This window comes from Ochlerotatus camptorhynchus, unplaced genomic scaffold (assembly GCF_037179485.1).
Source record: "Ochlerotatus camptorhynchus isolate MF236.1 unplaced genomic scaffold, CSIRO-AGI_Acam_v1.1 ptg000467l, whole genome shotgun sequence".
NCBI classification, from domain to species: domain Eukaryota; kingdom Metazoa; phylum Arthropoda; class Insecta; order Diptera; family Culicidae; genus Ochlerotatus; species Ochlerotatus camptorhynchus.
The window spans coordinates 1278216-1294216 of record NW_027040953.1 but is presented as its reverse complement, the minus strand read 5'-3'; the positions used below and the strand labels follow the sequence as shown (position 1 = coordinate 1294216).

At 41.4% G+C, this 16001-nt stretch overlaps 1 protein-coding gene across 3 annotated transcripts in view; it reads right to left on the bottom strand.

The window, feature by feature from the left end:
• Positions 1-391: 391 nt before the first annotated feature.
• LOC135712297 (uncharacterized) overlaps positions 392-16001 on the bottom strand; it is a 93144-nt gene continuing 77534 nt past the window's right edge. For 2 of the 3 annotated variants that reach the window (XM_065235265.1, XM_065235263.1), the window contains exons 2-5: positions 1451-1587; positions 1102-1260; positions 886-1032; positions 392-817 (exon numbers count right to left, since the gene is read on the bottom strand). In XM_065235265.1, coding sequence (XP_065091337.1) covers positions 719-817; positions 886-1032; positions 1102-1260; positions 1451-1564 — 519 coding nt within the window. In that variant the 5' untranslated portion in view covers positions 1565-1587 and the 3' untranslated portion in view covers positions 392-718. Of the gene's footprint in view, positions 818-885; positions 1033-1101; positions 1261-1450; positions 1588-1656; positions 1719-16001 lie in introns of those variants that run through there. The other variant, XM_065235264.1, reaches the window with a different exon arrangement.

Here is a 16001-nt window from a genome sequence, read left to right as displayed (position 1 = left end):
TCGGACGCCAGTCGGACGCAAACAAGAGACGCGCAGAAGAATCCCGTTAATCGATTCATAGATCTCCTCCCTTGAGCGAATCAAAACAACGGAAAAAAAAAAATCCCCCGAAGGCCCGAAGATCAAGTGTGTGCGAGAGAAAGATGCGGAGCGGAATGGGAATGATGCAACATTTCACTCTCCTTTTCGTCAGTTGCTTCGCATTCCTTTTTTGTCGCTTTCGTTCAGTGTTGAAACATCGAGATGATCAAGGTCGGCTAGTCGAAGGTGGATCACATTTGACATTGAAAGCGCGAGTGAGTAATTTGGCAGGTGTGTGGTTTCAAATGAAATCATCGGTCATTCGGGTATGGAAAAGGCTATTAGGCGCCGCTGACATTGGATGGTGCTCGTTGTTGGCTAATGTGATTTATGATTTATTGGCACTGCTAGAAAATGTTCCTCACGATAGTACAATTAGCTTAATCGGTTACTTATGCTAGCGAAAGTTCACTGGCGATGAACCCGTCGAGAGAACTAACCTTTGTTAGTTCCATCAATCAGCGCTGGAGGTCCATCGCAATCTCCAATTCGGGGGAACACAATTTCAAAACCTTACAAACTAGAGGTACCCATTACAAGTGTTACGAAAACAAAACTGTAGTCATTACTATCACAGAAAGATCCCCATTAACTAGGAAGAAGTTGGAACATCGTGGGTTTTTCGGTCGGCTAGCGATCATGGCCTGACCGTCGTGCTCGATCCGGTCATGTTTAACGTCGGCATGGCCGAATTCTTCAAATCCTGCTTGTAGAATTCTGCATTGTATCGGGATGCCTGCAAAAGAAAAATATTTTGGATTGGTCAAACTAGAATCTTCCGCTGAGCTAGTAGCCGGGCCTTACATTCCACGCTTCGTTCCACTCCAAGCGGAACAGCTTCTGCAGGCCTCGGTAGTTCCGATTCAGGATGCGACCCAGTTCGGCTCGGGAGATTCGATACTTTTCGGTGGTGCTCGTCGCTGGGTCTGCGGTCGTCGTCGGTAACAGGGGCTACAATCAATCAAAATCGACAAATTCAGTTCAGGTAAGATCTACACTCATAACAAGCCTCAACGTTACATTTTGGGTCGTGGTGGTGAAGGTATCGGTGAACTCGTTCCTCGCAACGTCGTAGATTCGCTGCAGCGTCCAGGTGGTGTCGTTGTACTGCTGGTAGAACAACCGGCCCACGGTTGCAACCTTCTGGAAGAAGCCAAGCGCACGTGTGTGCCGAATAAGCTGAGCAAGGGTTTCAAACAGAGGAAAAAGACACACGCACACACAAGAAAGAAAACCATACAAACGTGTGGATTAGTCACCATATCAGCCTTGTGAAAAAGTCTCTCAAGTGGGGGTGATTGCTTCGTTTAGTAGGAAAATGCAAACCACTCAAACGCCAAACGCCAATAGCAAAAATCCCGCTACTTACCGGTTTTTTAGAAGATGCGGACGACGCTGAGCTAATGTTGGCCTGGGTACAGCTGGCTGCCAGGAGGAACACCACCAGGGCAAGCTTCCACGGGGACATCGTTAGGGGGGACATAGCTGGAGAAGGGATGAAAATGGCTGCAGGAGAAATGGTGGTGGATTTTTAGAAATCTTTGGATGTTCTTTCTCGCGAACAGGATCATATACTTCGCTGCGAGTGGGGACGTTTCCGGGGTGGTAAGTGCTTGGTTGTTCTGTCGACTTTTTGTGCGTTCTCTACATGAAAGGTGGGGGTCGTTCTGTTCGTAAATGTGGGTCTAGGATCATAGTTATCGCCGTTCAGTAAAATTACTACTCAAAGCCTAGACAGAGGTTTGCCGAACTTATTGTGTTTGGTTCAGAAAAGCTTCGTTTGCTTCAATTACCGAAAATTGTGATCGTAGGTTTCGATATTGAAGGCGATATTCACGTTTAAATAAATATTTGTAATCTTTGATGCAGAATTCCTTTAAAACATAATTTACAGTGCCTTTCCGTTTTTGGCAACATGTGATTTATGAATGCCTTGCTTCCCGGAAAATCAATTTTAGGCTTTATTCCAGATTTGATTTCACTCGACACATTATTTGGAAATCTTCTCTACTTGGTATTTCTTGAAAATTTTCCCAAAATTTGCTTGAAAATTTGAGGAAATGATTAACTGATGAGGCCATGCTGCAAACAAACGGAAAGGCACTCATTATTTAAGTCACCAGTTTGATCTCGAAAATGCCTAAAAAATAACGTTTGATAACAGTTACCATAAAAGTATTTCGATGGACCCAATAATTTTGAACGTATTCGACATTTTGTACGTACTTAAATCAACCATCTTGGAGTCCAAAATGCGGTCGGATTTCGGTTCCTGGAATGTTTTCTACAATACCTATACGTGACAGCTTTAATTGCAGTTAAGCCGAAAACCACAATTTTGTCTTTGAAGGGTGGTTTCCGAAATATTTTACAATCTTGTATTATGGCATTAAAGAAACAGAACGATATCTTTTAATAATTAAGAGAGAGTTGATCTTAAGAATGAGTTCCGTAGATCCACAACGCACTAACTATAGCATTTCAAAGAGCATCAAGTGTTTCCTAGTGCACGATTGGAAGACCCTTTGACTTTGATTAAACCCTATCCTGGCCACAAAAATGCACCAATATCTTACTGGGGTGGGTGGCTCAGATAGCTTAGTCCGGAATGGCCCGGTATTACCAAACCGAAGGCGGTGGGTTCGATCCCCGGTCCGGTTGAGGAAATCATTCGGGATGGAAATTTTCTCGACTACCCTGGGCACTTTCTCGACAATTGTCTGAAGGCACTTTTTTTGCAATATTCATGTACCTCAGTTTTTTCTTCACAGGATGTTTGTATTGATCCTAACCAACAAATCTGTGCTGGTTTTAAAATATTCCATCTTGGATTTTTTGAGAAAGACTGTTTTGAAGTTTACAATGCCGATTATGAAAGCGTATATTGACTATTGCCGATACCAAACTATTACGAATTGAACAAATGCAGTCAGGCAAGGTTCAAAAGTTGATTTAATTAATCCAATTGGCGTTAAAGAGCTCTCTTTGACTCGCAAGTAAGATCCGTATTGGTGATGACGAGTTTGCACAAAATCAATTAATATTTGTTGCTAGAACAATAAATTCTGGTAACCATGACAAATTTGTTTGAAAATAGTTTAACCGATAATGCCCATAATATAGGAATAAAACCCACATGAGGTTAGCTACTCTTGCCCAGTATGTTTAAGTAGCCCTTATCTTGAATTACTGCAGAATTTTGAGAGCTTCTTGCAGTTCCCTTATTTTGTCTAAGGAAACTTTCAGGAAGGTTCAGCAACTTTCTAGGAAACTCCGCGAACTATAGGGAACTGTAGTGAATTTAAGGAAAGTTCTGCAAACTTTAAAGATGCTCCTCCAAAAAATCAGAGCAATTTTCAGAGAAGCTCATTGAGCTTCAGGGAAGTTCTACAAACTTCTGGAAAATTATTCAAACTTTGAAGATGTGCTTCGATCATCAGAGAAGTTCTATGAACTTCAGAAAAATTCTGCCAAATTCAGGGACGTTTTGTGAGCTTCAGGCGAGTTTTTTGTACTCCTGGTAAGTTCTACGAATACCCCGTAACGTGCGTAGATCACCTTTTCGTGGTACGTTACGGGATGTAAGATCTACCACTGATTCCTAGTCCTGACTACTTTAAACTAAGGGAACAGGACTTTTCAGTAATCAAAGGAACACATCTTAGTCCTTGTTACTTTTTATGCCTTGTTGATAGTGACCGAGGATGATCTTGAAACAAGGAAAAAATGAGTTAGTTAGTCTTCACCTATGTGATTCTTAATCTTCAATTCGTTGTTCCCTAGTTTGAAGTGGTTAAGACTAGGGTTCTGATGCATGGTCATTATCAGTGTTATTCCTTAATTTTATTGCTAAGGAATCCGATTTTGACTGACAAAGGGGCGCGCCTTTGGAGGGTGTTCCAACACTTCGAAGGGTATATATAGCGGGACCTTTCAATTAGGGTCGGATCCTTGCGATAAATCCAAGAATAACAACTGTAAAAAAAAACTGGAATACTTCATCATTTCTCAATAGTGATGGAGTAATACGTAAACTGTAGCAGCATTATATGAATTTTAATGATGCTCTGCAAAAAGTTCTTTAAACGCCAGGAAATTTAGGGTGGTCTGTGAACCACAGGGAAAGTTTACTAACATTAGGAAAGTACTGTGAACTTTAAGAAATATCTGAGAAATCCAGAAACTCACACAACTCACAAGTTCTAAGACCATCAGGAAAGTTTGAAGAATTTCATCGAAGTTCATCGAAATCAAGGAAAAACTTCTGAATAGGGATTTGAATTTGAATGTAGCTTCTATAAACTGTCTCATCGGGAACAACTTCCACTCAATGTCTTTGAAAACAGGTATAATAAAGAGAATTTGTTGCGATATATATCTTTCTCTTTTACGCTTCCCTTATGAAATGTGATCAACGGCATGAGCAGGGTGGAAGGGTTTAAAAAATGAGAGTTCGCCACCTAAAAAATATCGTGATTACGGCAAACGCATGTTACATTGCCGTTTACCTGTATAAACAATAAGTTTATGAAAATTGAGGTTCACAAATATCGAGAAGAAAGATGTTAACGAAGTTCAAACCATTTTAACTGCCGAGGTGTGTAGAAATTTTCAAATCATGTCTGACGCAGGTTTCTCCCAAGAAACGTCATGCATGTAGTGAAAACCGGAAGCTTCAGAATCTCTCCGAATTGGCTGACGAAATGAGGGATAACTTTGCATTATAGCAGCGTTTCTCAATCTATGGGTAGCGACCCATCAGTGGGTCACAAGCTACCCTCAGGTGGGTCGCAGAAATTCAGATTGTTGATCATAGGTTTTTTAACAAGCATGTAGAATAGTTCTGATTTTAAAATTATACAGGGATAATCAATTTAAAAGCCATTTTGGCATAATACAGCCAGTTGGGAAAGTCTAGGTCATTTTGACTTATTTGGACTATTTTTGGGTATTTTAACATGTCATGATTATTACAGGAGTTGTCATTATCAGGCTGTTGATAAGATCTGTAGACCAATTAAGCGTTTATGATGCAATTCTAGGTCGTTTTGATCTTGTTTAGCGATTGTGAAGCCTTGTTGGTGTTCTGACGTTGCTAAGTCATGTTAGCGTTTTGAGGTCTTTTTCGCGATTTAAAGCCTTTATTATGACTTTTTTTTTAATAATCAGTCTGAAGTTAAAAGTAGGTCTTGACTCTGTTTTTTAACATCGTAATGAGGTGGTTTTCTAAATACTTTGAACTTTCTACAGCTCCATATTCAAGGGACCATCGAGTTATAGAATTATCGAGTTATAAAATACAAAATCGCTATTACAGTAGCCATGAAGTTAATGTTTACTATGGTTCTAAAACCCATCTCACTGCGTCCTAGCAAGAAGAACGGTCGACTTGTTTCGCGCTCCGTTAATTTGGAAGTTTTCTCGCTATTATCTGACGTAAATAATCAGTTTTTTCTCGCTTAGTGATTCCTGGCATAATTCCCGATAAATTTATCAAAAAGTGAGTTTTTTTCTGAGAAGAAAGTGTGTTTTCGGCATCATCGGAAGGAAAATTGTTTTTGCGATTGCCAATTCGCCAACCATTTTGCGCACCATCGGTGCGTGGTAACGCATACCTGTACACGGATCATCGTCATCGAGTGTCAGCATCTGCCTCCACATTCAAACCGCTCATCCATCTCGTGTGTTCAGCTGAGTGCCGAGCTTCATACAAGCACACACCAACGAAGACCGCCCGCACACGCGGATCGAAGATCATCAAAGCTGCGCGTCGCTCCGCTGCTGCTGTGTAAACGCTCGGTGGTAGTAGTATAGGATTATCAGATAAGTTTTTGTTCTTGTTTCTTTCTCTCTCCCATCAGTTAAATTTTAAGTTTGTGTTTCTGTGTTTGTATTTTTTTTTTCTCGTGTATTGTGTCCGAGTAATTTTGATTATCGTTGCAGTGGTAGAGCGTTTTTCGCTCCCACTAGTACGGCAAAATGGACATTTTGTCGGAAGACGAAATGGACGTTTTGTCGGAAGATGACACCACTTTGCCACGCGATAGCAAGAAGGGTCGAAAACGTCTGTCATCCCAGAAATCAGATGATGTCATCCCTGGTTCGTCATCTCAGTCTGGTAATGGGCAGGGACAGATAAGCCCCCGATCGCGAGCCTACCCAGAAGACTCGACTGGCCCATGGGTTGTTTACTTTCAGCCCAAAAAGAAACCTTTGAATGTAAGGCAAATTACTAATGATCTGACGAAGCGGTTCTCGGCCGTGACCGAAATCTCGAAGGTGAGGTACAATAAACTTCGCGTTGTCGTCTCTAACCTGAAACAAGCTAACGAGATTGCTGCCTCCCAGCTCTTTACACTCGAGTATAGAGTGTACATCCCAGCTCGTAATGTGGAGATCGAAGGTGTGGTCACCGAAGCGAGTCTGACCCCCGAGATCTTGGCGAAGCAAGCGGTTGGCCGTTTCAAAAACCCCTTGCTTCCCACGGTTGAGATACTGGAAGTCCAGAAGCTGAACTCAGTATCTTTCAGCGAGGGTAAAAAGAGCTTTACCCCCACAGACTCGTTTCGAGTGACCTTTTCTGGTTCAGCCCTTCCTCACTACATCGAGTTGGGAAAACTTCGGCTACCTGTGCGTTTGTTTGTTCCTCGGGTCATGAACAGCCAAAACTGCAAACAGTTGGGACATACGGCCTCTCACTGTGGCAGCAAGGCACGCTGTTCTAAATGCGGGGAGAAGCACGAGGATGGCGCCTGCACAGTCACTGCACCAAAATGCGTGTACTGTAAGGGAACTCCTCATGGTCTCTCATCGTGCCCGGCGTACAAACAACGCGGGGAGAAACTAGAACGCTCTCTTAAGGAGCGTTCCAGGCAGTCTTTTGCAGCAATGCTAAAAACAGCCACACCATCAACCAACGACAAAAATCCCTTTGCTGTTTTGTCTGATGACGAGTCTGACTCTGACTTGGCTGAGGAGGGAGTTTCTTTCAGTTTTCCGGAAGGTTCTGCACGGAAACGAAAACGCATCCGTTCGCGGAAAGTTGCAGATAAGGAACCCCAAATCAGCTTGCCCAAATCAAGGAGTGATAGAAAAAAGGAAGTTTCAACTCCTCCTGGTTTCCGCAGAACTGACTATAACCAGAACTTTCCATCTCTCCCGGGGACATCAAAAACCCCTGATGGCACATTTTTAAGAACAGAAGCCCCTTCTTCATCCGGGTTGTTCTCATTTGATAAAATTGTGGACGATATTCTCAAGTACCTCAATATTTCTGATCCTCTCAAAAGCATTGTTCTGGCAATGCTTCCTTCTGTGAAGACCCTCTTGAAGCAATTGACATTGAAGTGGCCCCTCATTGCAGCAATCATTTCCTTCGATGGATAATTTTCCAAACGAGGTCGGGGATTTGATCACTGTTCTACAGTGGAATTGTCGAAGTCTCATTCCTAAATTAGATTCTTTTAAATTTTTAATTCACAATAATGATTGTGATGCATTTGCTGTTTGTGAAACTTGGCTCTCTTCAGATATCGATCTTCCTTTTTATGATTTTAACATTATTCGACTGGATCGTGAGGATTCGCGTGGAGGAGGGGTACTTTTGGGGATCAAAAAGTGCCATTCCTTCTATAGAGTGAATCTTCCACAATTTCCAGGTATTGAAGTTGTTGCATGTCAGGCTATTATTAAAGGTAAGAGCCTTTGTATTGCTTCTGTTTATATTCCTCCTAGAGCCGTTGTTAATCGCAAACAACTTTCAGATATATGTTCAGTACTTCCTGCTCCACGGTTGATTATGGGAGATTTGAATTCCCACGGTACAGACTGGGGGGAACTGTATGATGACAACCGTTCTACTTTGATATATGACCTCTGCGACAGCTTTAATATGACAATTCTTAACAATGGAGAAGTAACACGTTTGGCTGGCCCATCCTCGAATGGAAGTAGATTAGACCTCACACTTTGCTCTAACTCATTATCGTTGGATTGCACGTGGAATGTGATCCAAGATCCCCACGGTAGTGATCACTTGCCGATCAAAGTTTCAGTTGCCAGTGGGTTCAATCCGTCGGAACCCGTTAACGTCGCGTACGATCTTACCCGTAATATCGATTGGACAAAGTTCAAGAATGTGATAGAAGATGCCCTAACGTCGGTAGAAGGGCTTCCACCGTTGGAGGAATATAACTTCCTCTCCAATCTGATCTTGGACAGCGCGCTTCAAGCTCAAACTCGGCCGGTTTCAGGAACGTCTTTCCGTAGGAAACCTCCTTCCCCTTGGTGGGACCAGCAATGCACTGAGGTTTATCGTAAAAAGTCCGACGCGTTTAAGCTTTTCCGGAAACGTGGAACACCCGTACATTTCGAAGCGTACTCGGCTCTTGAACGCGAACTCAAGAGCCTCATCAAAGCCAAGAAACGCGGATACTGGCGGCAATTCGTGGACGGATTATCGCGCGAAACGTCGATGAATACGCTTTGGAATGCGGCGCGAAGGATGCGTAACCGGTCTTCAAACAACGAGAGCGAGGAGTACTCCGATAGTTGGATTCTCAAGTTCGCGCGAAAAGTATGTCCTGATTCTGTGCCGGCACAGATGATTCCTCGCGAAACGACGAATTCGGTAGACGAGATCAGCCAGCCTTTTTCAATGCTGGAGCTCTCACTCGCGCTCCTTTCGTGTGGCAATTCGGCTCCGGGGGCTGATAGAATCAAGTTCAACTTGTTGAAGAACCTCCCAGACGTCGCTAAGAGGCGCATGTTGAACTTGTTTGGTCAGTTCCTGGAGCTTAATATTGTTCCGGATGATTGGAGGCGGGTGAGAGTTATAGCCATTAAAAAGCCTGGAAAACCCGCGTCAGATCACAACTCGTATCGTCCCATTGCGATGCTATCGTGTATTCGAAAATTGTTGGAGAAAATGATCCTTTTTCGCCTGGACAAATGGGTTGAGTTGAACCACCTACTCTCAGATACTCAATTTGGTTTCCGTAGGGGCAAGGGAACGAACGACTGTCTCGCGTTGCTTTCCACTGAAATTCAGTTGGCTTTTGCTAATAAAGAGCAAATGGCTTCTGTCTTCTTGGATATTAAGGGGGCTTTTGATTCAGTATCGGTTGAAGTCCTTTCAGACAAACTCCACGCTTGTGGCCTTTCTCCATTAATTAATAACTTTTTGTACAATTTGCTGTCAGAGAAACATATGAGCTTTTCTCATGGAAACTCTACAGCTTCACGATTTAGCTACATGGGTCTCCCCCAGGGCTCATGTTTAAGCCCCCTTCTGTATAATTTCTACGTCAGAGAAATTGACAATTGTCTAAGGGACAACTGCACGTTGAGACAACTTGCAGATGACGGAGTAGTGTCTATGACAGGACCCAGAGAGGCCGACCTGCAAGGACCCTTACAGGATACCTTAGACAATTTGTCTACTTGGGCTATCCAGCTAGGTATCGAATTCTCCACGGAGAAAACTGAGTTGGTCGTTTTTTCTAGGAAGCATAGCCCAGCACAACCAAAGCTTCAACTTTTGGGTAAACCGATCACTCATTCTATGTCCTTCAAATATCTTGGGGTCTGGTTCGATTCAAAATGCACCTGGAGATCCCACATTGAGTATCTGAAGCGGAAATGCCAACAAAGGATCAATTTTCTCCGAACAATTACCGGAACGTGGTGGGGAGCCCATCCGCAAGATCTTCTAACGTTGTACCGGACAACGATTTTATCGGTTTTAGAATACGGTAGTTTTTGTTTCCAGTCGGCGGCTAAAACTCACATCATCAAACTGGAACGGATCCAGTATCGCTGTCTTCGTATCGCGTTAGGATGCATGCACTCGACTCATACGATGAGTCTCGAAGTGTTAGCGGGCATGTTGCCACTCTCTGATCGGTTTTCGGAATTATCCCTCAGGCTCCTCACCCGTTGTGAAATTATGAACCCACTGGTGATTGCAAACTTTGAGAAGCTTCTTGAGCTAAACCCTCAAACTCGTTTTATGTCATTGTACTACGTGTACATAACACAGGATGTCAGCCCTTCGCAGCATAATCCCTATCGTGTTTGCTTCTCCGACTTCGACAGTTCTGTTCATTTTGATTTATCAATGACGCAAGAGATTCGCGGAATCCCAGAGCATCATCGTTCCATGATTGCTCCGTCAATTTTCGCTGCAAAGTTTGGCCAAGTTGATTCCGCAAGATCGTTCTTCACAGATGGATCACTAATAGAGGCGTCCGCTGGTTTTGGTATTTATAACGAATTTCATAGCGCCTCTCGAATGCTTCATGCTCCTTGTTCCGTATATGTTGCTGAACTGGCGGCAATACATTATACGATAGAAACGATCGCCTCACTTGCACCAGATCATTATTTTATTTTTACGGATAGTCTCAGTTCTGTCGAGGCTATTCGCTCCATGAGGCCGGTAAAGCACTCCTCGTATTTTCTCATGAAAATACGAGAGCTTCTAAGTGCTTTATCTTTAAGATCTTTTGTCATCACCTTTGCATGGGTCCCATCTCATTGCTCGATTCCGGGCAATGAGAAGGCGGACTCGCTTGCAAAGGTGGGCGCTATGGAAGGCGATATTTACGATCGACAAATCGCCTACGACGAATTTTTCTTCATTTATCGTCAACAGTCCCTCGCCAGCTGGCAAAATAAATGGAGTGAAGGGAGTTTGGGACGATGGTTATATTCAATCATCCCTAAGGTGTCGAAGTGTCCTTGGTTCAAGGGGTTGGATGTGGGTCGAGACTTCATCCGTATGATGTCTCGCCTCATGTCCAATCACTACTCGTTAAACGCTCACTTGTTCCGTGTTGGGCTGGGGGACAGTAATCTCTGTGAATGTGGACAAGGTTACCAGGACGCAGATCACATTATTTGGTCATGTGCTGAGCACCGTGGAGTCAGATCCGAGTTGTACGATTCCCTTCGGGCTCGAGGTAGACAACCTAATGTTCCAGTTCGGGATATTTTGGCTAGACGCGATCTGGAGTTTATGCAACTCATATATGTTTTCTTGAAGAATATTAACCATAGATTGTAAGTTTGATTAACCTTGTGTTTAGTTTGTGTTTTGTATGTGTGTGTGTATTTTTTTTTTTGTAGATTTGTTTCTGTAATAATTTTATAATTACAGAGTTGATATAACGTCGATAGGATTAAGTATTTGTTTTAGAAATAGTGAAATTTTTGAATCATAAATCATATTCCAAATCTCCTTTTCCCTCTCCCGATCCAAACAATTGTCATCCACTAACCTCGAGAAGACCGCGAGTAATCGGTTCCAATCCTTTAATTTTAGATTTAAGACATTAAACATTTATAATGTATAAAGAAAATGATAACTTGGCTCTGTAAAGTTTATTCGAATGAGCCTGTACAAATAAAGTAATTAACAAAAAAAAAAAAATATGGTTCTAAAACTCAATATCGAGTTAGTGGAAATCGAGTTGTGGAAAGTTGACTGTAGTTTTATACTTGTTATATGTTATATGTTACTCATTGGTGACTTGTGAAAGTTGGTCTATCGAAACCTCCGGTAGCCCCGAAATTCCATATTGTTAAATATGAAATCATAGATTTTTGCAAGAGTTTAATTATTTTATTAATTTAAACATGAGATCATAACAAGTCTACGATTTCTTATGGTACCGAAAAAGGAATCTTACTATACCGTTGAAACATAGTATTTCGACAACTTTAATCTCTTTTGAATCATTTTTAGCTGAATTTGTTTCGATCCGTAACAGTTTTGTATAGTCAATAGTCCATATACGCCTTAATAAACGGCTAAGTGTACTTCAAAACACTTTTTCTCAAAAAACCCAAGATGAAATATTTTAAAACCTTCATAGATTTGATTGCTATGATCAATACTAAATTCCTGTGAAGAAAAAACTGAGGTACATAAAAGTTGCAAAAAAAGTGCTTTCAGACAAAGCGTGGGGCATATCATTGTGCTTGCCACAGAATATACAAAACCATACATTGGTGTTGGCAAGCTCGCCTTTAATAACTGTAGAAGTGCATCTAGAACACTAAGTTCAGAGCCGCTACAGAAGCGTAAAAAAAAGCCTTGAAGACCTTACTGGATATTTCGATCTCGCTAATTTTTCACATGGCCTCTGGAAGATATCGAAATTTTCATAACTTATCTTTCTACTATCTGGAAGGTCTCAAATATATCCAAAAACTTGGTTCAATTATTTTTTCGACTTTATATCTACAGCGAAAAATTACTTACATAAAATTTTGCTACGTCACACAGTTTTCGAGAAGCAGCGTAGGTTTTTTTAATAGGGTAGAGCGCTACTTCGTCGTAATCGCCCATTTCCGTTCTATCGATCAGAAAAGATCAATAATATCAATGATTTCACCGTGCACAAATCAATAATAGGTTTGTTCCGATGCGTTAGTTCATTAGCTACAACATAAATCCTGTTAGAGCGCATTGTATGAATATTTACGCTCATTGTTCTCTAAACAAAAGAAGCGCTCCTAGCGAATCCCCTTTTTCTACGTTTATCCGTAGGACGAAGAAAATAAAATGGCGTTTCAATGCGTTAGGACGGAATTGAAACTCGTAGAACGAATTAAGAATCAAGAAGCAGTATTAGATTTATAACAATATCTCAACAATTTGTGACTCTTTATCAAATCCAACGGTACGTATGGAAAGGTGGATAAATTTAGAAGTCATCTTTGACAGAAATATTCCATTTTTGGTTAAAATTCGTTCAGAAAAGAGAGGTAAAGCACGGGTTGTTCTTAGTAAGACGGAAATTAGATCAAAAACTCTATTGGCAGTTTTTGGCCATTTTTGCGGTAGGTCACAAGTCTGGCCCTGTGAAAAGTCCGGAACATCCGTAAAAGTGGTCAATTAATTAAACTGATCCTAGAGCTCCGTGGTTTTTTTATAAACCACTTATAGACAGCTCCCAATGATTTCGCAGTTTTGACCACAACGTGGACTTTGGATACTACAGGATGGTTCTCCGGAAGAGCCGGAACATCCGCAAAGGTGGTCTATTTTTGAAACTGATCCTAGAGCTCCGCGATTTTTTTTGAAACCACTTATAGACGTCTTATCATCATAATTTCGCTGTTGTGGCCAGAAAACGGACGCTGGGGACTACATAATGGTTCACTCGAAGATCCGGAACATCTGTAAAAGTGGTCTATTAATTAAACTGATCCTAGAGCTCCGTGATTTTTTGGAAACCATTCATAGACGTCTTATCACAATGAATTCAAAGTTTTGACCGCAACGTGGACTCTGGAGACTACAGAATGGTTCTCCGGAAGATCCGGAACATCCGCAAAAGTGGTCAATTTTTTAAACTGATCCTAGGGATCCGCGGTTTTTTAGAAACCACTCATGGACGTCTTATCACAGTAATGTGATGAACTCTGGAGACTACGGGATGGTGCACTAGAAGAGCCAGAACATGCGTATAATTGGTCTAATTTTGAAACAGATCCTTGTGCCCCGGTGTTTTTTCGAAACCACTCTTAGACGTCTTATCACAATAAATTCGAAGATGTGACCAGATAATGGACGCTGAAGAGTACGAGATGGTTCACTAAAATACGCGGAACATCCGTAAAAGTGGCCAATTCGTGAAACCGATCCTGGAACTCCGCGGTCTTATCGACACCACTCATAGGCGTATTATCAGAATGAATTCGGAGTTGTAACCGGAATATGGACTCTGGAGACTACGGGATGGTCTTACGGTAGATCCGGAACATCCGTAAAAGTGGTCAATTCATGTAAGTGATTCTAGTGCTCCGCGATTTTTTCGAAACCAATCATAGATATCTTATCAGAATGAATTCGGATTTGTGTTCAGAATCTGATCTATGGTGACTACAGGATGGTCCTCTAGAAGATCCGGTACATCTGTAAAAGTGGTCAATTCTGGAAACTGATCGTTGAGCCCCACTTTTTTTTCAAAATCATTTTATAGACCTCTGATCCTATGAATTCAGAGCTGTGATCGGAAAACAGCCTCTTTGCACCACGGGATGGTTCTCCGGAAGAAAATGAAGTCAATTAATGAAACTGATCCTAGAGCTTCACAGTTTTTTTCGGAAACACTCAAAGACGTCTCATCAGAATGAATTAGGAGTTTAAACCGGATTATGAATGTTTTAGTAAAGCACTTGAAGTTTATCGTAAAACGGGGTATCTTTGATAAAGCAGGTAACTTTGGTTCCATATTGTAATTTAGGGTATTTATATTGGTATCCTATGTAGTAAAAACATAGTATTTGTTACATATTTTACAAACATATTAAAAACAATTTTCGTGTTTTTCGTCTGTTTGAAAAAAAAAACACTCAAACATCAATTATGAAATAGATATAGTCATCACAAATTAAATGCTGTATTCTTATTGCTTTTGCTGTTTTCTTATTATAACCTCATTCAAAGATGCATATTTAAAGTACTTAATTGCTTTAGTTTCACGCCTTTTTTTATAAATTCATAGAGTATTATCAAAGTAACTCCAAGTCAAAATGCTGATGTTTGGATACAAAACTAAAATAATATAACAAATGGCTTTACTTATATAACTTTCTGATAAAACTGTTATGAGTGGTTTTGGAAAAACCACGGAGCACTAGGATCAGTTTCATGGATTGACCACTCTAACGGATGTTCCGGATCTTCTAGTGGACCATCCGATGGTCCCTAGGGTTCATGTTCCGGTCACAGCTCCGAATTTATTCTGATAAGACGTCTATGAGTGGTTTCGTAAAAAAATACGGAGCAACAGGATCAGTTTTATTAATTTGTCGCATTTACGGATATTTAGGATCTTTCGGTCCACCATTCTCTGGTCCTCAGGGTTTATATTTCAATCACAACACCGAATTCATTATAATAAAACATTAATGACTGGTTTCGAAAAAAAAACCGTGGAGCTCTAGGATCAGTTTCATGAATTGACCACTTTTTCGGATGTTCCGGATCTTCTAGTGGATCATTCCTTAGTCTCCAGCGTCCATATTCCGGTCACAATTCCACATTCATTGTAATAAGACGTCTAGAGTGGTTTCGTAAAAAACCACGGAGCTACAGGATCAGTTTTATCAATTTGTCTAATTTACAGATTTTCCTGATGTTTCGGTCGACCATTATGTGGTACCCAGGGTCCATATACCGATCACAACACCGAATTCATTATGATAAAACGTTATTGAGTGGTTTCGAAAAAACTGCGGAGCTCTAGGACCAGTTTCATGAATTGACCCCTTTAACGGATGTTCCGGGTCTTTCGGTCGACTATTGTGTGGTCCCCAGGGTCCATATTTCAATCACAACTCCGAATTCTTTCTTATAAAACTGTTCTGAGTGGTTTTGGAAAACCACGAAGCTCTAGGATCAGTTTCATGAATTGACCACTTTTAAGGATGTTCCGGATCTTCTGGTGGGCCATCCGGTAGTGCCCAGTGTCCATGTTACGGTCACAATTCCGAATTAGTTCTAAAAGACGTCTAGAGTGGTTTCGAAAGAAACCGCGGAGCTCTAGGATCAGTTTCATAAATTGACCACTTTTACGGATGTTCGGGATCTTTTGGTTAACCATTATGTGGTACCCATGCTTCATATTTCAATCACAACTCCGAATTCTTTCTGATAAAACGGTTATGAGTGGTTTCGAAAGAAACCGCAGAGCTCTAGGATCAGCTTCATAAATTGACCACTTTTACGGATGTTCCGGGTCTTTCGGAGGACCAGACTTGTGTGGGAAGGGTGACTCTGCTCCAGAACACTACACTGTCCTTCAGTTTTTCTGCTTCAAACGAGTCGAAATCAATTTTTCTAATTATAATCTAAAAGGCTGTGATTCTCGGTAGGAAAAGTGAAAAATTGGTAGTTTTGAACCTTT